Below are 25,151 nucleotides of genomic sequence, written 5' to 3'. Positions count from 1 at the left end.
GGTGGTAATGAGGCACATCTAGAAACAAAAAATGAAGCCAAAGGAAGTGTAAAGCATAACAACTGAAGAGAAGGGAAACATGGGAAATCTGACAAAAGGATGGTTCTTTTAGTGCAAGGATGTGGTGGAAGAAAAGCAGGTCGATCCTCAAACTGCCTCACTTTCTTTGTTTAGCCATCATTTTCTGTTCTGATTTCAAGTTTCCGGCTTTCATTCCTGTTTATTCTTCAGCATGAAGGTTAATATTCATAAATAAAGGAAAGTAAGATTTTCCAAACCCACTAATCAAGGTATAGAAGGGAGCAGCTCACATGACAGGGAAAGGAAGAACTCTGTATATGTGAGTTGAGCTTGTTTGGACCCAGTAGGAGAGATGGGAGTTCAGCATGAAACACACTGATGCTGCACTGATGTTAATTACCACATGTTGAGTACATATGTTAGCTGTAACACTGTGCAGTCGCACTCTCAGTCTCCAGGCTGAACAGGCAGTGGTGAAAGTCAGCTTCTTTCCCTATGTCAAAATATTTCTTTGTTAATCTATCAGACTGACAAAGAGTGAATCCACTGAGATACGGCAGAAACCATAGGCATCCAGGGCAGGTTGTGTGGAAAGCTATATATAGCATTGTGTCAATGAATAGGTTACTGTGTGAATGTGTGAAATTGGGTCACACTTCAACCATCTGAGAGATGAGGGAAGCCCAGGAAATACGCGCATGCGGCTATTTCAAATTTATTTCATTGTATAGGGAAGTTGAGGGTGAGGGTTATTAATTAGGAAACAGGATTTTGAGGCTGTTCCAGGAACCAAAACAGAGCCTGACAAGTTTAATTTACCAATGTATTTGTCTGAGAACAGAAACAGATGCTAGTGTCTCCAGTTCACGCAACTGTAGATCGGAGTTATTAATAATTATTACAGTTTGGCTACAACATGTGCATTCTAGTGTATAAATGCTGATTGCTTCACCAGAGCTCCCATCGATAGTGTCTGCCCAACCAATGACTCCATTTCAAAAGTCTCGCACTCATCTTTAAACCACTTCATGGACTTGCCTACACCCATTATCTGTAACCAATCCTGCAATGACACCAGTTTCTAAGTGTCCAGGAAATTAATTTATAGAGTTCTATATGATACTTAAAATGTCTATTCCCTCATGATTCCAGAAGTTTCCAGCTGCTTCTTGGTGTCTATTAACTTTGCTCTGAGTCAACACCCAGACTTAACCAATCAAATGCAGTGAGCATAGATCAGTTACCAGACTCACATAATTGAACACAGAACAATTGAAGCATTCAACGCTGCTGAGATGCCGAAGCAGCCAGTGTTGGGAGAAAGGAGTATGGGATTGGGTTGGAGGGTGTTGTGAAGATGTAAAGAATGTACAACATTAGAGGGGAAACACCAATGTGTGGTCTGTTTAAAAACTGGTTTTGTGTTAGTCCCTTTAAAAGCTGGTTTTGTTCAATGCTAAGATGTTTAAAATGCAGAACACACACAGAACTCTAAGTTGCAACATTTGTTTCGAGGACCAGACAACAGGGTTGCCTTGGAAGTAGACTCTGCAGGTTTTTACACTTTGTTAGCCTATAAGTTTAAAGAAGACACTCGGCTAACAGCCTATGAGTTTAAAGAAAACATTTAGCTAAAGGAAACCTATCAGATTTGAGCTTGCTGTTGTTTTCAGCAGCAAACCAATCCTCATTTAGAGAATGCGTAGATCATCTGGAATATTAAAAAGGAACTTGACTGCCTTCAGTAGAGTTTTACCAGGGGTTGAGCCAAGAGTTCAACCAGAAACAGGGCTCAATCACCTGAAGCAGTTAAAGGCAGTTAGATCAACTGGAGCAAGTGGCTCTTACCTCTGCCAGTTTCAGACAAGTCTTAAGATAAATCACCCTCTAACCAGCGAAAACTACCAAATCCGATGGCGCTTAGAGACGGTGGACAACTACAGAAGAACTCCAAAACTTCCAGATGCTATCAGATCTGGTTGTATATCTTCTCTGAGAATTACTCAAATTCTATTTTTACTGTTTTGGTAATGAATGTTCCTCGTATTTATTTGAACAGCATTTCAGTTGAACTTTCCTTTAAGAACTAGTTAAGAAATTTAGTTAAAGTTCCTGTTTAGTTAAAAATAAAAGAATTTGTTAATTATTTTCTTAAAGTAAGTGTCAGGTTTTTATGTTAATGAATCTCTAAATATTAATATCAAATAGTGAACACCTTCCCAAACACTTCTACCAGATTATGAAGCGAGGTAAAGGGGATTAACCTCTGTGTTGTAACAGAGGGGTTATGGTGCGGGGACTAGTGGTTAGATGTATGAATGGCCAGCATCAGAACAAAGGAGATAGGGAATGTGGGAAGGTTTTAGGGATGGGCAATTGTCTTCAACAACAACAGGTCTGGTGAAAGATCTTAGTCAATAAAAGTATTGCAAGTTGAGAATTGAGCTGTATGGATTAGGAATGGCGCACTCTGATTCCTGATTCTTCCTGGGCTAGTTATTCTCAACTTAGGAGCAGGTTGCTTTTAGATTGTTGTGCTAACAGAGGAGAAGAAGTCAACCTAGTTTCCCACGCCTGACTGCAGTACAGTGACCGTTGCTGGAATGTGCTCCTGTTCCTGGGAATGAGACATGCGGGGCCAGATAGGAAGGAATGTAGCGTGGAGATCGGGAAGAGCAATATTTGGGAGAAGGCCACATGGAACCTTGTGAATTGTCAACTTTGGAGGCCACTGGACGCTTAGTTGTCTATAATTGATTTGATTTATTGTTGTCACGTGTATTAACACACAGTGAAAAATATCGTTTCTTGTGCGCTATACAGAGTATAGCGTTCATAGAGAAGGAAATGACAGAGTGCAGAACGTAGTGTTACAGTCATAGCTAGGGCATAGAGAAAGATCAACTTATTGCGAGGTAGGTCCACTCTGATGGCAGCAGGGAAGAAGCTGTTCTTGAGTTGATGGGTACGTGACCTCAGATTTTTGTATTTTTTTCCTGACAGAAGAAGATGGAAGAGAGAATGTCTGGGGTGTGTGCACTCCTTAATTATGCTGGCTGCTTTTCTGAGGCAGCGGGAAGTGTAGACAGAGTCAATGGATGGGTGGCTGGTTTGGATTATGGACTGGGCTTCATTCATGACCTTTTGTAGTTTCTTGCGGTCTATAGAGCCATAGAGAAATTACAGCACAGGAGGAGACCATTTGGCCCTTTGAGTCCCACCCAGTATATTCAAGGCAGATGTTGATACACTTTGGGATGCAATGGTGATTGATTGGCAAAATGGAGTTGAGGTCGAAGTAACGGTAATGATTTTGAGTGGCAAAGCAAGTTGAAGGGGCTGAATGGCCTCTTCCAGCCCCTCTCCTTCTGTTCTCCTGGTGCAATGCCTAACTCTGCTCTCCTCTCCTCTCTTCTTCCCAGTTTTCCTTGTCAAATGAATTTGCGGATGACAAGAAGTCGCCCCAAAGCTTGCTTGACGTTACTTTGCTGAGGAATGAGAACAGCCGGCTGAGGGAACAGCTGGAGCACTTCAGAAACCAGGTTTGTGTCCAATCTTACAAGGTGTGACCGATGTACAAACCAGTGAACTGGAAACTGAACTGGAACTCCTTATTAGTGGGCTTACATTAACACTGCAATGAAGTTACTGCGAAAATCTCCCAGTCGCCACAATCCAGTTAGCACTGCTGCCGCACAGTGCCAGGGTCCCAGGTTCAGAGATGTACGGGTTAAGTTGATTGGCTATGCTAAATTTCCCCTACATGTCCAGGAATGTGTAGGTTAACAGGATAGTGGGATAAATGTGTGGGATTGTGGGGATAGGGCTTGGGGTAGGATTGCTGGTGGTCCAGATTTGATGGGCCAAATAGCCTCCTTCTGTACTGTATGGATTCTATGATTCTGTGAATTCTGGTCTTGGGTCACTGTCTGCGGGGAGTTTGTGCATTCTCCCCGTGTCTGCTGAGGTTTCCTTCGGGTGCTCCGGTTTCCTCCCACACTCCAAAGATGTGCGGGTTAGGTGGATTGGCCATGCTAAATTGCCCCTAGTGATAGGGGGATTAGCAAGGTAAATGCGTGGTTGTTACAGACTCAATGGGCTGAATGGCCTCCTTCTGTCCTGTAGGGGTTCTATGATTCTTTTCCTAACAGCACTGTGGGTGTAACTACACATGCCAACTGCAGTCATTCAAGAGGTGGCTCAGCACCATCTGCCCAAGGGTGATTAGGGATGGATGATAGTTGCTGGTTTAGCCAGTGCCGCCCACAACCACTGAAAAGAATATTTTAGCGAGGATTCCTTTTACGTGTAATAGAATTAGAGAATCCCTACAGTGCAGAAGGAGGCGATTCAACTCATCAAGTCTGCACCGACAACAATCCCGCCCAGGCCCTATCCCCGTAATACCACATATTTGTCCTGCTAATCCCCCTGACTCTAAGGGGCAACTTAGCATGGCCAATCCACACATCTCTGGAAACTAAGGGGCAATTTAGCATGGCCAATCCACCTAACCCACACATCTCTGGAAACTAAGGGGCAATTTAGCATGGCCAATCCACCTAACCTGCACATCTTTGGAGCGTGGGAGGAAACCGGAGCACCTGGAGGAAACCCATGCAGACACGGGGAGAATGTGCTGACTCCGCACAGACAGTGACCCGAGGCCAGAATTGAATCCGGGTCCCTGGCACTGTGAGGCCGCACTGCTAACCACTGTGCCACCGTGAAGGGAATATTGCTGCTTTTCACAGATTCAGTACAGTCGTGTGTAACTGGTCGACTCTCATCTGAGTCAGGTAGATTCCCTCACGTATCTCATCAATTAAGTGATGATTTTTAATTAATTTTCAGCTTCAAGACAGCAAAGAAAGGGAGGAACATCTGGATGAGGTCATTCAAGCGTACGAGAAAATCCGCTGTGAGAAAGATGACCTACATCAACAGCTGGAAGAAATGGTATGTCCGTGATCCACATTACTGCTGATTTATGGTTTTGATCTTTGGCACTGATCTGTTGTCCCAGAAATAATTGGTCCTAACCTCGCAGTTTGACTGAGGAAGTGGATGGAATAATGGATGGATGGTTGATACCTTGACTTCCCCAAAATGTGTTTGATAAAGTACTTCCTAACCAGCTGCAGAAAAGATTGAGGTCTCATGCAATTAAGGTTTTTTTATTAGTGTCGCAAGTAAGGCTCACTGCAATGAAGTTACTGTGAAAATCCTCTCGTTGCCACGCTCCGGCGCCTGTTCGGGATCACTGAGGGAGAACTTAGCATGGCTAGTGAACCTAACCAGCATGTCTTTTGGACGGAGGGAGGAAACTGGAAACCCATGCAGAGATGAGGAGAATGTGCAGATTCTGCACTGATAGTGAACCAAGATGGGGATCAAACCCAGGACCCTGGTGCTATGACGCAGCAGCGCCAATCACTGTGCCCACAGTTATTTTGTTAGAAAGGAAGTTAGTTGAAATTATGTAAGCACTGTTTTATTCCTAATAGCAGATGATTTTATTGGGGCCTTTTTAAAGTTCATTTAAACCAGATCTGAAAAGGACAGTAAAAGTTCTCCCCTAATGAATAGAAATGTAGAAAATAGAAGCAGGAGTAGGCCATTTGGCCCTTCAAGCCATTCTCAGGCTATGGACATAACTGAAAAGACGAGCATTTACTGCCCAGCCAGTTGCCTGAGTTTGTTGCAATTAAGTGGCTTGCTAGGCCACTTGAGTGGGCAGTAAAGAATCTCGCCTCTAAATCAGAAAGTTGTGGGTTGAAGTCTAGCTCCAGACTTTGAGCACTAAGATCTACGGTGACTCTCCAGTGCAGTACCGAGGGAGGGCTGCATTGTCAGAGGTGCCATCTTTTGGATGAGCTCCATCTGTCCTTTTAGGTGGATGTAAAAGATCCAGTTGCACTGTTCTTGGGGAGGCACAGTGTCCTGGCCAACATCAATCTCTTGATCAGCTTCACAGATACAGATTATCTGGTCATTGTCACATTGATGTGTGAGGGAGCAAGCCACGTGCAACTTAATAGCTGTGTTCCCTTCATTACAGCGGGAGCGACTTCACTTCAAACATAGGACGTTCCCAATAAGGAGCTTCAAGGCATCCTGAGATTGTGAAAGACACTATTTAAGTGCAAATATTCCTTCTTTCCATCAACCATGGTGGTATAGGACTGGAGCTGCATTTAGCTGCATTAAGAAGGACAGTAGGAGTTTTCCCTTAATGAATAGAAACATAGAAATTGGAAGCTGGAGTAGGCCATTCGGCCCTTCAAGCCTGCTCTGCCATTCATTTTAATCATGGCTGATCATTGAATTCAATATCCTGATCTACCTTCCCTCCCAAATCCCTTCAGCCCATTAGCCCCAACAGCTATATCTAATTTTTTCTTGAAATCACACAACATTTTGGCCTCAATTACTTTCTGTAGTAGTATATTCCACACATTCACCACCCTCTGGGTGAATTTCTCCTCACCTCAGTCCTAAAAGATTTACTCCTTATCCTCAAACTATGAATGTCTGTCCGCCAGTTACATCTTTACAGCCTCACCGTCATTTTCACTGATAACCAGTTTTGTTTTAGAAAGAACTGAATTTATCTCCCGTGGCAGGATTTGTCTGTTGTTGGATTCTAAATCCAGTTTTTTGAAGAATTGGTTGAGAACACAATTATCACGTTAAGATGCACGAGGAGTGTTTTTTAGGTCTTTGGGCAGAATTTTCTTTTCCGCGAAAAACAGCTTAGACACGAGTGTAACTGGAAGATCCTGCTGCTGGGCCAATAGGGAGCCATCTCCACTGCTTGAAGCATGTTGTAGGGTGGGGTGGGGGGGAGTGTGGGTGGTGGGGTGAACTTTCACCCTTTATAATGGGTTTGTTGCCATTCATAGATTCATTAATGATCCAATAGAAACTCCTTTACCTAAAGAGTTGTAAAAATGTGGAACGTGTTAACGCAGGGAATAGTTGGGTAACTGGCATTGATACATTTAAAGAAAAGTTCATCAAGCACTTAGGTGAGAATGGGAAAGAGGATACGCTGATGAGGTGAAGTGAGGTGATTTTGGAATTGGCTGATTGGAGTACAAAGCCCAACACAGGTCAGTCGGGCCGAATGGTCTGCTTCTGCGCTGTAGCTTCTCCTCAGCCAAAATCCACAAAAAGAAGACAATCAAGAGACGGAACCCTATGTTTTCTCCTTCCCGAACCCTGAGAGAAAATCTCATGACGCATTGGGTAGCATCCCTGCCTCTGAGCCAGAAGCCCTGGGTTCGAGTCCGACTCTGAGTCTCTGGGTCTTGTTGGCCAAGGAAGGCGCGCTCATAGTGAGACCAAACAGGTTGATTGTCAATCCTCCCAACGCACCTGTGGTGGATGGTCCCTCAGGCTATAACTTCTGTGTTTTCTTTATTTATTCCTGGGATATGGGCATCGTTGGCTAGCCAGCATTTATTGCCCATCTCTAGTTGCCCTTGAACTGAGTGACTTACTGGGCCATTTCAGAGGGCAATTGAGATTCAACGACATTGTTGTGGCTCTGGAGTCGCATGTAGGCCAGACCAGGCAAGGACAGCAGATTTCCTTCCCTGAAGGACATTAGTGAACCAGATGGGCTTTTCCGACAACCAACAATGGTTTCATGGTCGTCAGTAGATTCTTAATTCAGATATTTTTTACTGAAATCACAGTGGCGGGATTTGAACCTGGGCTCCTAGAACATTAGCTGAGTTTCTGGATTAATAGTCTAGCGATAATACTATTAGGCCATCGCCTCTCCTTCAGGCTTGTGACCCGTTCCAGCAATGGAAAATAGACATAAGCATGTGGTTTGTCTGCTGCCGCATACTGTCTCTAGATTCAGGAAGTCAAAGAATAAAGAACAAAGAAAATTACAGCAGATGAACAGGTTCTTCAGCTCTCCAAGCCTGCACCGACCATGCTATCCGACTTAAAATCCCCTACCCTTCTGGGAACCATATCCCTCTATTCCCATCCTATTCATGCATTTGTCAAGACACCCCTTAAAAATCATTGTAGTATCCGCTTTCACTACTTCCCCTGGCAACAAAGTCCAGGCACCCACTACCTTCTGTGTAAAAAATCTGCCTCATACATCTCCTTTAAACCTTGCCCCTTGCACCTTAAACCTGCACTCCCTAGTAATTGGCTCTTCCACCTTGGGAAAAAGCTTCTGACTATCCACTCTGTCCATGCCTCCCATAATCTTAACATAGAACATGGAACACTACAGCACAAACAGGCCCTTCGGCCCAAAAGTTGCGCCGACCACATCCATACCTACCAAGCCATAGAACTATCTGTAACTCCCAATCCCATTAAATCCCATATACTCATCCAGAAGTCTTTTAAAAGACCCCAGCGAGTTTGCCTCTACCACCACTGACGGCAGCCGATTCCACTCACTCACCACCCTCTGAGTGAAAAACTTACCCCGAACATCTCCTCTGTACTTGCTTCCCAGCACCTTAAACCTGTGTCCTCTCGTAGTGACCATTTCAGCCCTGGGAAATAGCCTCTGAGAATCCACCCTATCTATCCCTCTCAACATTTTATAAACCTCTATCAGGTCGCCTCTCAACCTTCGTCTCTCCAGGGAGAAGAGACCGAGCTCCTTCAACCTATCTTCATTAATCTTGTAGACTTCTATCAGGTCTCCCCTCAACCTTTGTCGTTCCAATGAGAACAAACCAAGTTTCTCCAACCTCTCCTCATAGCTAATGCCCTCCATACCAGGAAACATCCTGGTAAATCTTTTCTGTTCCTTCTCCAAAACCTCCACGTCCTTCTGGTAGTGTGGCGACCAGGATTGAACACTATCTTCTAAGTGCGGCCTAACTAAGGTTCTATAAAGCTGCACCATGACTTGCTAATTTATAAAAAAAGTCATGAGTTTAGTCCTGTGGCACTGGGAGCCGAATGCAGCATCAACTGACTCACCACACACCAGGAACCTGATGTGGGAATACCATGACTTGTCAGCAGGGAGCTCGTTACTCATTGGGTCACAATGAAGGAGTTACTTCGAGAAGGATCTTTGATTCCTTATCACCTCTGAAAAAGAGCGGGCGACGTTTTACAGCCCCTCGCACTGGCAGGAGTCAAGGCCAATGGCATTATTGAATGGCTGTCCGTAATTTCTGGCGCTTTCCCCACCTCGCTGGGGCGGTATAACTCCAGCCAGTGTTTCTGCGGCCGATTCTGGGCTCCCAGGCATCCAGGCGGGTGAGTATCGCAGGCTCACGGCCAGCCCTTTCCTTGAAGCGAATGGGCTGAGAATCCCAGGTTAGGTTCCCTGCTGGGAGCCTGGAATTGGCCCTAATTTATTGGTAACACTTCAAAGCGATCCAAAGTGTTTATTTTTAAATGTGTGCAGTGTGCAGTTCATAAAACTCCACTGAGGAAAAAGGCCTTTAAAAAATAATCAGGGAGTTTTTTTTTGATGACTGGTTGGATTTCAGTAAGGGGAAGTTAAAATTAGCACTGAGAGGAATTGTAAAGATTACTGCGGCACTGACCATATTTCTCGGGTAATGTGTGACGGTCGCTGCTCGGATTTAAAGCCCTGACTTCCAGAGGTCATCCTGTTCAGGCACACGTAGCATTGGCGACTGTTCCTACTGATAAGCCCAGGTTACAGGACGTGGAGTGATGTGACATCCAGTCCACACTGCGAACAGCATTGTGGTGGTCATCATGTGACTGAAGTTCTTGGGGCTTTTGAGGTCTGGTGTTGCTCTGGCGACCTGGCAATCAGAAAATCGACAAAAGCCTGACTCAGTAAACGGCCTTCAAAGAAGAGGACAGAATACAATCAGAGGATCCCTATAGTGCAGAAAGAGGCCATTCGGCCCATTGAATCTCCACCAACTCTTCAAAGGGCATCCCACCCAGACTCTCCCCTCCGCCCTATCCCCATAACCTTGTGCATTTACCATGACTAATCCCCATAATCTACACATCTTTGGACACTAAGGGGCAATTTAACATGGCCAATCTATCTAACCCGCCCATCTTTGGGCTGTGGGAGGAAACCGGAGCACCCGGAGGAAACCCACATAAACATGGTGTGAGCATGCAACCTCCACTGTAAGGATTCTATGATTCAATGCCCCTCTGAGGTTGCTTATGGCAGTGTTTGGAATCAAGCTGTCAAGGCATGGTTACAGCACAGAAGGTGGCCATTTGGCCCCTTGTTTCCATACTGGCTCTCTGCCAGAGCAACTCAACCGCAGGCTCCAGGCCAGTCCTGGAGTGTTGGCAACTCCAACAACCAATAAGAAGGCCCATCACCATCATCTTAAAGAAATAAATGTGGTATAAGGAAAGGCTGCCTCAGGATAAATAGTAATTTGATTTGATTTATTATTGTCACATGTATTAACATACAGTGAAAAGTATTGTTTCTTGCACGCCATACAGACAAAACATAGCGTGCGTAGAGAAGGAAAGGAGAGAGTGCAGAATGTGGTGTTACAGCCATAGCTAGGGTGTAGAGAAAGATCAACTTAATGTGAGGTAAGTCCATGCAAAAGTGATGGCAGCAGGGAAGAAGCTGTAGCTGAAGAAGTGCTGTATTTCACAGTGTGCAGAACGAGCTGGAAAATAGACAGCAGGAAGTTGACATAAGTTCATAAGATACTGGAGCAGAATTAGGGCATTCGGCCCATCAAATCTGCTCTGCCATTCGATCATGGCTGATATGCTCCTCATCCCCATTTTCCTGCCTTCTCCCCATAACCCTTCAACCCATTACCAATTAAATATCTGCCTAACCCTTCTTAAATTGACTCACTGACCCAGCGTCCACTGTATTTTGGGGTAATGAATTCCACAGATTCACAACCCTTTGGGAGAAGTACTTTCTCCTCAACTCTGTTTTAAATTTGCTACCCCTTATCCTAAGGCTAGGGGGTCCCGTCCTAGAATGTCCCACAAGAGGAAGCATCCGCTCCACGTTCACTTTATCCATACCTTTTATCATCTTGTATGCCTCATTCTTCTAAATTCCAGAGTGTGTAGACCTAAACTGTTCAATCTCCCTTCATACAACAAACCCCTCTCTGAGATCAATCTCGTAAACCTCCTTTGAACTGCTTCCAATGTCACTACATCTTTCCTCAAATAAGGGGACCATAACTGTGCACTATACTCCAGGTGTGGCCTCACCAATGCCTTGTATATTTACATACATAGAAACATAGAAACTCTACAGTTCAGAAGGGAGCCATTCAGCCCATCAAGTCTGCACTGACAACAATCCTACCAAGACCCCGTAACCCCACATATTTACCCCACTAGTCCCTCTAACATACGTATTTCAGGACACTGAGGGGCAATTTAGCACGGCCAATGCACCTAACCCGCACATCTTCGGACTGTAGGAGGAAACTGGAGCACCCGGAGGAAACCCATGCAGACATGGGGCAAACGTGCAAACTCTACACAGACAGTCACATGAGGTCCGAATTGGACCCGGGTTCCCGGCGCTGTGAGGCAGCAGTGCTAACCGCTGTAGAATCATAGAATCATAAATGTGTACAGTGCAGAAGGAGACCATTTGGCCCATCGAACCTGCACTGACCACAATCCCACCCAGGCCCTCTCTATGCCACCGTGCAGCCCCTCGTTGCAACAATGCTTTCTTACCTTTATATTTTATTCCTTTAGCTGTAAATACCAACATTTCCTTTTTATTATGGCAAAATTAGATAGATAAGGGAGGAATGCAGATTAATATTTTAGGTCCAAGAGATGGAATAGTTTAAGCTTTTCCTGTTTTTTTTAAATTCAATTTGCTTTCTGACCCTCACGACTTTTCTTTTTGTCTTTAATCCACAAAAGAAGCATTTGTGAGAATTCTTTTCTTCTCTCGTCGTTCTATTTTTAGCAGCTAATGCTGGAGGGGCTTTGGGAGGAATTGTTTCAGAGCATCAAGCGTACATCCTGTGAGCCAAGCGCAGGCTGGGATTGCAAGCGAACGTGTTTTAAAGATTAAACCCCGCCACTTCTGGCTCTTCCCTATCAGAGGAACTGATGTCGGGCAATCCAGAGGCAGGGGAACAGGAATTTCGCGGAACGGGTTTAGAAATGGCCAGGACACTGCTCCTCACGTTAAAGTGATTTTGCGTTTTTTTTTGGCACGTTACAGCTCCCCACAAGGCCTTTTGGATGGCTGCCCTGCATTAAAGATTTGTGCTTGCCTTGACGGTGCTCTGGCTGGAGCTACCAGTAGTGATTTCCTTTGAGACTACGCAGCATATGGTGCAGGGAGAGAGCTAAAAATGGCAAGGCAGTGGAAAGTAAAAGGGTCACAGTCCCCGAGGTACTTCTGTGGATCAGTTGGCAGCACGTGGACCTCTGACTCCCTCAGTTTTCCTGTCCCACTCCAGGGCCAGAACACAGTAATCAAAGCAGAAACTCCGGTGCAGCACTGAGGGAGTACTGCACTGTCAGAGGTGCTGTCTTTTGGATGAAACTTTAAAACCAAGGCCCCATCTGCCCGCTGCGATGGATGTAAATGGTCCCTTGACAGTATTTCAGACAGGTACAGGGAAGTTATTTCTGGTGCCCTGGCCAATATTTATCCCATCACAAAGATACAAATGATCTGGTCATTGTCACTTTGTTCTTTGTGAGAAATTGCTGTCTGTAAATTCGCTGATGTGTTTCCTACATGACAACAATAACTGCGCTTCAAAATGGATTTTATTGGCTGACAATAAAATCCATCCAGTGGCCTTGAAAGGTGCTATATAAATGCAAGTCTTTATCTCCCTTTTTTAAGATACAGTTTTGTCTTAGTAAAAAGGATAGCTTTCTTTCCAATAATCTAACTTCAACAAAAGGCATGTTGCACCTTTTAGAGCACAGTCTGCAGTCCCACGACTGCACAGTAAGTAAACAGAAAGTACTTACATTAATATAGCGCCTTTAACCGCATCCCAGAGTGTTTTACAATCAACAAATTACTTTGAAAGTGCAGTCGCTGTTGTAATGTAAGAAATGCAGCAGCCAATTTCTGCATAGTAAGATGCCACAAGTCATTGTTGTAATTTAAGAAATGCAGCGCCAATTTCTGCACAGCAAGATCCCACAAGTCATTGTTCTAATGTGCTGGACCAGAACCTCAGGTTATATTTGGATGCCAACAATTTTTCTATTTTTGCATTAGTGGGAGGGAAGGATGTTTCCAGAAATGATTCCATTGACAAATTAGGGATCTTTTACAGTAAAACAAGCTTCATTTAATAATGCAGTTTAAATATAGCCCTAACAAATGAAGTAGCTTAACCATTAACAGTTGAACAATATTTAGGAATGAAAGGAATCAATTTTAATTTCTAACTTATCACTGTTCCAGCTCCAAATAAACAACATTCCTCATAGAGGTGAAATTCCACTTTAAATACAGTTAATAACCATAAATCTACTTGCTATATATTGTGCTAACAGTCTTGAAGCTTTCAAAGAAGAAATGAATTTTAGAGCAGTTTGCAGATCTCTGTCCTCAGCAGACTCCCAGCTAGAATGGCAACTCTTTATCTCCCCTTTTTTAAGCTACAATTTTGTCTTAGTAAAAAGGATATGGTTTCTTCACAACAGCTTAACGAAAGGCATGGTATGCCTTTTAGAGCATAGTCTGCATTCCCATGACTGCAGAGTGAGTAAACAGAAAGTACTTACATTAATATAGCACCTTTAACTGCATGCCAGAGTGTTTTACAATCAACAAATGACTCTGAAAGTGCAATCGCTTTGGGATGTAACAAACGCAGCAGCCAATTTCTGCACAGCTCGACCCCACAAATCACTGTTGTAATGTTACAAATGCAAAATGGTGCTTAATCCAGTCAGAATTCCCACATTTAGAGATGCATGAGTTAGGCAATTAGCTCACACTTTCCTTGCCGAAAACCTGTTTTTCCTGAAATAGGTTGTGAGCCTGGGGCAAGTGATTCTACAACAAGCTGACCAGGTGTCTCTGCCACTCCAGCTACCTCCCACAGGCACATTACGAGTTGAATGTCAAGCTAGCTGACTGCATTACGAACATACCTTCCATGTCCAACAAGCCTGGTGCTGGAATTCTCTAGTCTCGCAGACCCTGCTGCCAACAATAACAGAGAATTTGGTGCTCAGCCAGATCTTCATTCGTAGCAGCGGGACTGGAGAATCCCAGCCACGGGCGAGGTCAGGGAATCCCAGCCTTGGAGTGGGACTTGAACCCCGGTTCTTGCGGATTGGAGGCAGGGACATCGTCCATGGTGCCACTCAGCTAAGAAGCCAGCACCTTCACTCGAGACAATTGTTTCCCTGGCGCTGATCCGCAACTTTATTTTTCTTCCCCTCAGACAGTCCTGGCTGAAGATCATGTCTCTACGATTCAGAGTCTGGAACAGGCGCTGAGGCTGCGGGACAGCTCAGTTCAGATACTCAACGACCAGCTCCAGGCAAAGGACGAGCAGATTATCCAGCTGAGCCCTAGCCGTGGATGCCGTTACGGTATTGTGCTTTCATCCGTCCATTCACAGGGCTGCCTTGTACATAAAGCAGTGGTTTCCAGGGAGATGATAGACATGTCTGAGGAGCAATGTTCATTACAAAACAGCCTATGTCAAAAGACAGCAAAACACTAACTGGGAGAGCTCAGATGCTTTATATAGAGTCATAGAGGTTTACAGCATGGAAACAGGCCCTTTGGCCCAACTTGTCCATCATTGTCCTTTTTTTAAACCTCTAAGCTAATCCCAGTTGCCTGCATTTGGCCCATATCCCTCTATGCCCATCTTACCCATGTAACTCTCTAAATGCTGTTTAAAAGACAAAATTGTATCTGCCTCTACTATTATCTCTGGCAGCTTGTTCCAGACACTCACCACCCACTGTGTGAAAAAATTGCCCCTCTGGACACTTTTACATTTCACCCCTCTCACCCTAAACCTATGCCTCTAATTTTAGACTCCCCTATCTTTGGGAAAAGATATTGACTATCTAGCTGATCTATGCCCCTCATTATTTTATAGACCTTTACAAGATCACCCCTCAGCCTTCTACACGCCAGAGAAAAAAGTCCCAGTCTATCCAGCCTCTCTTTATAATGCAAACCATCAAGTCCCGGTAGCATCCTAGTAAATCTTTCCTGCACTCTTTCTAATTTAACAATATCCTTTCTATAATAGAGTGACCAGAACTGTACCCATATTCCAAGTGTGGCTTGAAGGGGAAACAGATGGGACCTCTTCTCTTGTAAATAGAAAGTCTTAACAGAGGTCGTTAACATCGTGAAAGGTTTTGATAAGGTAGACACAGAGGGTGGATTCTCTGGCCACTCACGCTGGCTGGATTTTCCTGTCCCGCTTTAGTGCCTGGAGGCTCGGCTGAGTGCCAAATTCTTCATGCTTGCTGGCAGTGACGGAATATAAACAGCCGGAGAATTCCAGTCAGCGTGTTTGCATTTATGTGGGACAGAGCAAAACTGGAGGTCAGCATTATAAAATGTTAATGGTACGTGGGTAGAATTCTCCTACAACATTTCAAAGTGTCTTGCTGGGTGATTCAGTTTGCAATCCAACCACACTTGCAATTGTTTATGGAGCCTGGGGGAGATTCTCACTGAATTCTCGCACACTGAGTGGGGACTTGAAGGCACTGGCAAGGCTGGATCCTTAGAGAACAGGGCGTTGTTTTTAAAAGGCCACCGCGATCTCAAAGTAACGTTGAGGAACTCCCTTCCCCCTCATCATGGCCATTGCAACCCCCACCCCCTCCTCTCCCCCACAGACATGGGGAACACCCCCAACCTTCAAACCCAGAGGGGCCACCTCATCCCCATCACTAAATATCAGGGTCGCCCTCCTCTGGCACCATGGAGGCATGAGGGGGCCTCAGCTGCTGCCTCCCCCCTTGCTGGCATCTGGGTGTGCCCAGATTGACACCCCACTATGGGGTTACCTAAGGCCCTGTCCTTTTAGGGACTCCCCTTCAGGCCTCAACCCCTTCAGGCATCACCCTCAGCACCCCCTCCTTCAGGCGCCCTCTTCAGGCCCTGTACCCTCAGGCATCCCCTTCAGACCATATCCTTTGCCAGTGCCACCCTGGCAGTGCCAAACTCCAAGTTGGCAGTGCCTGGAGAATCTGGCTTCAAACCAATAGAACATACTTAAATGAGAATTTAAATGTGCTAATCTGGTTCACGTGCAGTGAATCCCAAAGACATTTCTCAGCAGTGCAGAACGCACTATGAGCCTACGGGGTTGTGCCCATTGTCTGAACACACACATGAAGGGCATTGTTTAATTAAGTACTTTGAGTAAATATAAGTTGGTGATGGCTGGGGCACTGGGTGAGTGGGAGGAGAGCTCTGGAGAAAGGAAAACTCTGTGTCTTGGTTTGAACTTCATCCTGTCAACGTAAGATCGTCATCAAGAAATCCAGCAGGGAATTGAGAAGAAAGCTCATTCTCCAGAGTGTGGAACTTGCTCTGACAGGGAGTAGTTAAAAACAGAAAGACTTGCATTTATAAAGTGCTTTTCATGATCACTGGATATCTCAAAGTGCTTCGCAGCCAATGAAACCTTCTGAAGCGTAGTCACTGTTTTATTGTAGGAGCAGCCAAATTGTGCACAGCAAGCTCCCACAAACAGCTGTGTGATTGCCACCAGATAACCTGTTTGTGTGATGTCGATTGGTCAGGGCACAGTGGTGATAACTGCCCTACTCTTCTTCAAAAGAGAGCCATGAGGATTCTTTATATTCACCCTGGCACCTGTTTAATGTCTCATCTGAATGATGGCACCTTTGACAGTGCAGCACTCCCACTGTACTACACTGGGCAGTTAGCCTTAGTCATAGAATCTTGGAAACCCTGCAGTGCAGAAGGAGGCCATTCAGCCCTTCCGGTCTGCACCGACTCTCCAACAGAACATCTCACCCGGATCCATCCTCTGCCCTATCCCTGTAACCCCTCGCTAATCCCCCTAACCTACACACCTTTGGACACTAAGGGGAAATTTAGCATGACTAAACCCTCTAACCTACATATCTTTTGATAGTAAGGGGCAATTTAAAATAGCTAATCCACCTTACCCGCATATCTCTGGACTGTGGGGAGAAACCAGAGCATCCAGAGGAAACCCACGCAGACATGGGGGAAATGTGCAGACTCCACTCAGACAGTTACCCAAGGGTGGAATTGAACCCAGGCCCCTGGCGCTGTGAGACAACAGTGCTAACCACTATGCCACCGTGATACCCCTTATAGTGAGTTGTATGGTATTGGAATATTTAAGGGGAAGTTGCTGAGCATATATAGATTATACTGATGGAGTGAAATGGGGGAGATTGGAAGTGATACACAAACACTAGCATGGACGAATGGCCTGTTGCTAGACCCTATACTCTTATGTGTTGTTATATTGGTATATTAACCAATGATCCCAGATTCCTTGGAACAAACACCAGAACATGACATGCTATATTCTAATTAATCTCCTTAATATCATTCCTAAATTGTGATGCCAAGAATTTAACATATTAATCTGAAATAAGAACAGAAAGTGCGGGAAATACTCAGCAGCATCTGTGAAGCTAGAAATAGAATTCAATGATATTTGGTATAGCTAAAATAATTTATACATCTTTTCTTTATTCATTCATGTGATGTGGGCATCGCTGGGCAAGACTTGCATTTATTGCCCATCCCCAGTTGCTCTTGAAATTGAGTGGCTTGCAGGGCTATTTCAGAGGGCAGTTAAGGGTCAGTCACATTGCTGTGGATCTGAAGTCACATGAAGGCCTAACTGGGTGAACATTTCCTTCCCTAAAGGCCATGTCTTTAATGTGCCAATAGGATTCCATTGGCATTAAGTGGCACACTGGTTAGCACTGCTGCATCACAGCTCCAGGGGCCCGGGTTCAATTCCAGCCTTTGGTGATTGTGTGGAGTTTGTATGTTGTTCCCGTGAGTATCTTCCGGGTGCTCCAGTTTCCTCTCGCAGTTCAAAGATGTGTGGGTTAGGTGGATTGGCCATGCTAAAGTGCCCTTTACTGTCAGGGGGAATAATGGGGTTAAGGGTATACTGGGTGGGTTTGTTGTTGGTACAGAGTCGATGGGCTGAATGGCCTCCTTCTGAACTGTAGGGATTCTATGATTCACTTCTACAATTGATGTAGAATAGAACTATCAATGGAATTCACAAGACCATTGCTGCTTTTAGCTTTTTGATAACTTTCTTTAAAGAAGACTGGAAATCCTGTCCCAGATCAATGGATCTTTGCATGGTCTGTGTCCCACCCGCTACGATTCCCACAGTGGGCGTGGCGGTAAAATTCTGCCCTTGAGTGTTTATCGATTGTGTGCGTTTGATGTGCATTAAATCTTGACCATGTTCCCTTGCGTTGTGCTGCAGGGTTGGAGAGTCCCAGGCGACAGCAGAATTGCAGGGTGGAGCATTCGCAGCTGAATGAACTGGAAGTTCAGAGGTTGCAGGAGGAGGTTGATGAACTCCGGAGGAAGCTGCACAGTTGCCAGTGGCGGGAGAGGCAGTACAAAGAGGAGTGTGACCGCCTGCAGTCCCAGCTAAGCCAGCAGAGCTTACAGGAAAGCTGCACAAAGGTCAGTGGAGAAGAGCAACACCCCTTTTTAAAAAGTGACCGGAAAAGCTGAGTCAGAAACCAGGGAGGCTGGAGAGCAAATTCCAGTGCGCTAAGTTAGCACTGTCATCAGATCTAACAGTGCAGGTAGCCTTAAGGATCACAGCTTCCTCACTGGATGGACAATATGACTGCGTGATGTGGAGATGCCGGCATTGGACCTGGATGGGCACAACAAGAAGTCTCATAACAACAGGATAAAATCCAACAGGGTTATTTGGAATCATAAGCTTTCAGACCACTGATCCTTCATCAGGTGACTCACTCGCGATTCCAAATAAACCTGTTGGACTTTAACCTGGCGTTGTGAGACTTCTTAATATGACAGCATGCTGGGCGACACAGTGGTCAGCATTGCCGCCTCACAGCTCCAGGGACCCAGGTTCGATTCCGGTCTTGGGTGCCTGTTTGTGTGGAGTTTGCACATTCTCCCCATGTCTGCGTGGGTTTCCTCCCGATGCTCCGGTCTCCTCCCACAGTCTGAAAGTGTGCAGGTTTGGTGGATTGGCCATGCTAACTTGCCCATGAGTGTCCCAAGATGTGTAAGTTTGGTGGATTAGCCACGGTAAATTTGTGGGAATTTTGGGGATAGGGCGGGGAAAGGAAAACAGAAAATGCTGGAAAGTATCAGCAGATCTGACAGCGTCTACGGGGAAATAATGGAGCCAATGTTTCGAGTCTGGATGAAGCTTTGTCAGAGCTGATGGGTGGGGGGAAAGGGCCTCTGTCAGAGAGAGTCAGTTCAGACTCGATGGGCCAAATGGCCTCTTCAAAGTCAGAATTATTTTGTTCTATGAATAGAGATACCTGATATTACTAATTCCCATTATCAATGTAGACATCAATATTTTTAATACAGTACATTGATATGGATATAGTGACATAAATATGCATTATGTTGCTGCTGCACTGTCCTTTCCCTGGATCAATATGCAGAATTTAAAGTTTGAAGTTAATCAGTTCATTGATGACAATGTCCTTCTCGAAGTGCTGTGTCTCTGCTCCTTCGGTGCTTTTTTGCTTGACCCCTGTGAGCATCACAGTGGTTAGCACTGCTGCCACACAGCGCCAGGGACCCGGTTCAATTCCAGCCTCGGGTCACTGTCTGTGTGGACTTTGCACATTCTTCCCGTCTCTGTTTCCTCCGGGTGCTCCGATTTCCTCACACAGGCCAAAGATGTGCAGGTTAGATTGATTGGCTGCACTAAATTGACCCTTAGTGTCAGGGGGATTAGCAGGATAAGTATGTGGAATTATGAGAATAGGGCCTGGGCGGAATTGTGGTCAGTGCAGACTCAATGGGCCGAATGGCCTCCTTCAGTGCTATAGGGATTCTATGAGCCACCTAACAATGAACAGTTTAAACAGGAGCAGCAGTGGCCCATGTCTAAAACTTTTTGCTGTGTTGGTCAGGCACAGCAACGGAAGCGAGAGGAATAAATCATAGGAAGAGTAATAAACTAATCTGACTTTTTTCCCTCTCATATTTGGTTGTTTCACTTTTCATTGCCTACTTTTCCCCTACCTTCCTTCACCAGGAGCTGACCCGTGACCCACACGACATGGAGTGGATAAAGAATACAGAAGAAGAACAGTAAGTGTTTAATCAGAGTCCTTCTCCTCTCTGACCTGCTTTTCTTAATTCCTTTTATGTTCCCTCTGGACTGGCCTTTTCAAAACAATATTCATTCGCAAGACCGGCATTTATTAACTGCGAGATGATTCTTGCACCCAGTTCTGTGTTGGGTTGCTGTCTGGTGTCTCACGCAACAGTGTTCATTCACCATAAGGAACTCTTCACTTTTAGGCAATAAAATGAAACTAAACTTACTCCAATTTATAAATCAAAGGAAAAGGTTTAATTAAGAAACTTCATTACTCTAACAACCGAGGCCTCATCCTGGGCCACTCCAAGCTCTCCCCAATTCCCAACAGATTCTTATTTATACTGAGTCAAACTGGTCAGCTGACCCTTTTGTCATTGGTTACACAGTTTACTGAGTCAGCTGACTCTTACAGCTTGTTACCATTGGTCACACTATTAACAGATCTGATGTTATCATTGGTTACATTTTAACAAATTGGCCTGGACAGTAAGCTGCAGAGGGGCTATTGAACCGGGGAGGAGCATCACAGCAGAGTCTGTTCCCAATGAAGGGGAATTAATGTCTCCCGACTGACCTGGTGGTGACATTTTTTAAAATTAAATTCAATTTCAGACTGAGGGCTTCCCTGGCATTTGTTAGCCAACACTGCCTAACGGCAACCAAAAGAGAAAATGCTGGAAAATCTCAACAGATCTGGCAGCATCTGGAAGGAGAGAAAAGAGTTGACGTTTTGAGACTAGATGGTCCTTTGTCAAAGCTTTGCTTGCGATGAGTTTTTTGCACAAAGTACAGGGATTCATTCTCACACTCGGATAACAATGCTAGAGGGGAAAAAAGACTTGCATTTACATAGCACCTTCTACGATCTGAGGATATCTCAAATTGCTTTACAGTCAATTAAATATCTGTTGAAGTGTAGTCAAACGCTTGCCAAAGCTTTGACAAAGGGTCATCTGGACTCGGAACGTCAGCTCTTTTCTCTCCTTACAGATGCTGCCAGACCTGCTGAGATTTTCCAGCATTTTGTCTTTTGGTTTTAAATTCTCACTCGGTGTCCAAACATGTGTAGGTTAGGGGATTAGCGTGGTAAATGTATGGGGTTATGGGGATAAGGTGGGCAGGTGGAGCTGGGTAAGATGCCCTGACGAAAGGTCATCCAGACTCGAAACATTGGCTCTATTCTCTCCCACAGAGGCTGTCAGATCTGCTGAGATTTTCCAGCATTTTGTCTTTTGGTTTCAGATTCCAGCACCCGCAGCAGTAATTTCCTTTTATCCTGCACCTCATCCAGAGTCTCCTCAGAGGGGAGTTAAAATTCAGGGATAGCCGTCAGTGGAGGATAGTACCGGAGCCAATCTTTAGTCAGGGCCGAATTTTACAGGTGGGAGCTGTGAGAGTGGGAGAGGGTGTTTACTGCTTGCTGCCTCCCTTCCCCCCTGAAGAAATATCATTCCCAAGCTGACTGACGTTAGCAAAGGTCTCTCCCCTTCCTCCCCCCATCCCTCCCATCACCCCCCCCCGCCTTACAGGCATCAATCACCCTGCGCTCTGGGCCATGAAGTAGGTGAGTTTGGGGCTTGCACTGTTAGTGGGAGAAAGGGAATTAGCGTTGGTGTGGGACTGGAGTCAGGTAGCAGCCAGACTGGGAAAGGACATGGAGGTTTGCTGTACTGAAGCATATTACTGAACAAATTGGGTTTTTAGTGACAATCCAACAAACTGCCTGGCCACTTGTTACAGGCTGTTCATTTTCTCAGTTTTTAAGTTCTGGTAGCAGAATTTGACCTCATGATTCTGAGGTTCCCCTAACGAAATTGATGACTTTTTGCGTACCTCACTGACCTCACCACAGGTGAGGGGGGCCTGGACACCAAAAACTGGCAATTCCACCGTTGACCGCTACGTGGTTTGAGGACACCCTGGCCCAGTCAGACGTACTTCCACGTGAATCCTGGGACGTATAATTTTCCAAATACTTCTCTCAGAAGTGCTACACACACCCTTCAGCCTTCACTTGTGCATTTCTCACTGCTGAATGTCTCCTCTGCACTCGGAAATCAAATTGAACATGAAGATGTTCCAGTGGGTAACATGACAAGAGGAGGGTATTAAGGCGCCACGGTGGCACGCTGCTTAGCGTTGCTGCCTCACGGCGCCAGGGACCCGGGTTCGATTCTGGCTTTGGGTCACTGTCGGTGCGGAGTCTGCACATTCTCCCCATGTCTGCATGGGTTTCCTCCGGGTGCTCCAGTTTCCTCCGACACTCCAAAGATGTGCAAGTTAGGTTGATTGGCCATGCTAAATTGACCCTAGTGTCAGGGGGATTAGCAGGGTAGATATGTGGGGTTATGGGAATAGGGCCTGGGTGAGATTGTGGGTCTGTGCAGACGCAATGGGCCGAATGGCCTTCTTCTGTGCTGTAGAGACTCTATGTTTTTCTGGGTCAAGAGAGCTGGAATGTTCTGTCCTTATCCCGGGCGTTGTGTGTGTCGGGCAGTTTGCTGGGGTGCCTGCTGAGGGGAGACTGGGAGAGTAAGCAGTCAGATCATTTGTGCAGGACCCCCACTGCTGCATACTTATCATTAGCATTCTCAGGAGTGCTCACTCACTCGACTGCAATGTTCTATGGGATGAACTCATCATCACCGCCCACTCGGAATCTCGAGTGTTTCAGAGCTCTGCGGCACTCTGTAAGGACATCTGGAAACACTCCTTTGCTTCACCTCTTCAGCACTGCCTTCTATCTCTTTTTCCCTCATGAGTTTGCCCAGCTTCCCTATAAAGGCATTTATATTATTCTGCTTAACTCCTCTGTGTGGCAGTGACTTCCACATGTTTATCTGTACAAAGGAGTTTCTCCTGAACCCCTTATTTCATTTATTAATTAATTACTGTTTTATATTAATGGCCCCCCGGTTTACTCTCATCTCCGGTTCTGTGTTTAGCTTGCCAAAACCCTTTCAGAACTGTGAAGATCTCTATTCCATCACCCTCCAGCCTTCCCTTTCCCAGTGGAAACAGCCCCAGCCTGTTCGGTTTTCCCCAAATGCTGCCACCTCTCAATTCTGGTAACACTGCCTCAAATTTGCAAATTGCTTTTCACTCGCCCCGTACCGATGTCTTCTCTGCAATACAGAGACCTGAATTGTTCACGTGAGCTCTCAGTAATACAATGTGTGGAGTCTGCAAGTTCTCCCCATGTCTGCGTGGGTTTCCTCCAGGTGCTCCAGTTTCTTCCCACAGTCCAAAGATGTGTAGCTTGGGTGGATTGGCCATGCTGAATTGCCCCTTAGTGTCCCAAGGTGTGTAGGTTAGGATTAGTAGGGTAAATACATGGGGTTACGGGAAAGGGCGTGGGTGGGATTCTCTGTCAGAGAGTTGGTGCAGACTTGATGGGCCGAATGGCCTACTTCGGCACTGTAGGGTTTCTGTGAAATGTACTTGATGAACGGAAGGGAGAAATTCTCTCTTTAGAATGTAGTGTGATTGGAGCTTATATTGGGCAGGAAATTACCAAGCCCAATTGGCTGGATTCCCTGATGTCCACTTTTAGAACAAACTTCAGCCCAGGGGCAGCATGGAGGCACAGTGGTTAGCCGTGCTGCCTCACAGCGCCAGGGACCAGGGTTCAATTCCTGGCTCGGGTCACTGTCTGTGTAGAGTCTGTACATTCTCCCTGTGTCTGCATGGGTTTCCTCCAGGTGCACCGGTTTCCTCCCACAGTCCGAGAGACGTGCTGGCTACGTGCATTGGCCATGCTAAATTCTCTCTCTGTGTACCAGAACAAGTCATGATGTGGGTATGCCGGCGTTGGACTGGCGTAAACACAGTAAAAAGTCTGACAACACCAGGTTTTAGTCCAACCTATTTATTTGATAATATTCTCACTAGCTTTCGAGGGGACAGCCTCTTCGAAGAGGCTGTCCCCTCGAAAGCTAGTGAGAATATTATCAAATAAATAGGTTGGACTAAAACCTGGTGTTGTCAGACTTTTTACCAGAACAAGCACTGGAGTGTGGCGACTAGGGGATTTTCACAGTAACTTCATTGCAGTGTTAATGTAAGCCTATTTGTGACACTAATAAATAAACTTGAACACCAAAGGCCAACATTGACAATTGCAAACTTTACAATCCCCCCATTCTCTTGGTTACTCTTTACATTCATAAGTAGTGATACCTGAGCCTGTAGCTTGTAGTTCAGTAAAGGAGACACAAGTTCTGCTTCTTCATAAACTACCTTTATTTCTTTGACCCAACTCCACATGCAATTCTCCATCGACACGCAGTGCCATTTGTAGTCCCTTTATATATCAGTGACTTCTATTGAATAATTGTCATCAAATTAAGATTCAACTGGAAGCTCTGTTAACCTAATCCTGACAATATAGGAAGGTGGGATACACAGACACAGTCATTTAAATTGTCGATTGTAATGTTTTGCTGTCGCTGTTTTGTTCTGGAGGCCCACAGAGTTCCTGCCAGCTTGGTGCTGGTGTCTGAGTTCCAGGGAAACACAGCCAGGGTTGGGTGCTCAGGAAAGGCACTGGGGAGAGTCGCGCCGGTTGGGGAAGGGAGTGCGCGCAACATTTCCATTGACTGTCTTGTTACGGACCAAGCATAAGGAGCAAGAGTGTCGGCTGTTCAGACCCTCCAACCTCCTCCTCCAGTCACAAATTATGAGCAGATCGCATCTTGGTCAAAACACTTCCTCTCACCTCAACATCTTGGTTGGGGTTCTTTGATCTCGTACCTCCCACCACCACTGCCAGCGAGAACAGAGAGTTTGATACTCAGCCAAAAGTTTCAGTTTATTTATTAGTGTTGTAAGCAGTGA

The 25,151-nt window shown here is 45.5% G+C and overlaps 1 protein-coding gene across 3 annotated transcripts in view; it reads left to right on the top strand.

Annotated features, from left to right (window-relative positions):
- Window positions 1–25,151, top strand: part of tbkbp1 (TBK1 binding protein 1) — a 140,940-nt gene that overhangs the window by 16,736 nt on the left and 99,053 nt on the right. For all 3 annotated transcript variants that reach the window (XM_080213736.1, XM_080213737.1, XM_080213738.1), the window contains exons 3-7: window positions 3,444–3,563; window positions 4,876–4,980; window positions 14,409–14,559; window positions 18,465–18,670; window positions 20,247–20,302. In XM_080213736.1, coding sequence (XP_080069862.1) covers window positions 3,444–3,563; window positions 4,876–4,980; window positions 14,409–14,559; window positions 18,465–18,670; window positions 20,247–20,302 — 638 coding nt within the window. The remainder of the gene's footprint in view (window positions 1–3,443; window positions 3,564–4,875; window positions 4,981–14,408; window positions 14,560–18,464; window positions 18,671–20,246; window positions 20,303–25,151) is intronic.

The sequence above is a fragment of the Carcharhinus amblyrhynchos genome, chromosome 27 (assembly GCF_965287045.1).
Source record: "Carcharhinus amblyrhynchos chromosome 27, sCarAmb.v2.hapA, whole genome shotgun sequence".
Taxonomy (NCBI): Eukaryota; Metazoa; Chordata; class Chondrichthyes; order Carcharhiniformes; family Carcharhinidae; genus Carcharhinus; species Carcharhinus amblyrhynchos.
This window is presented reverse-complemented; position numbering and strand designations above follow the sequence as displayed.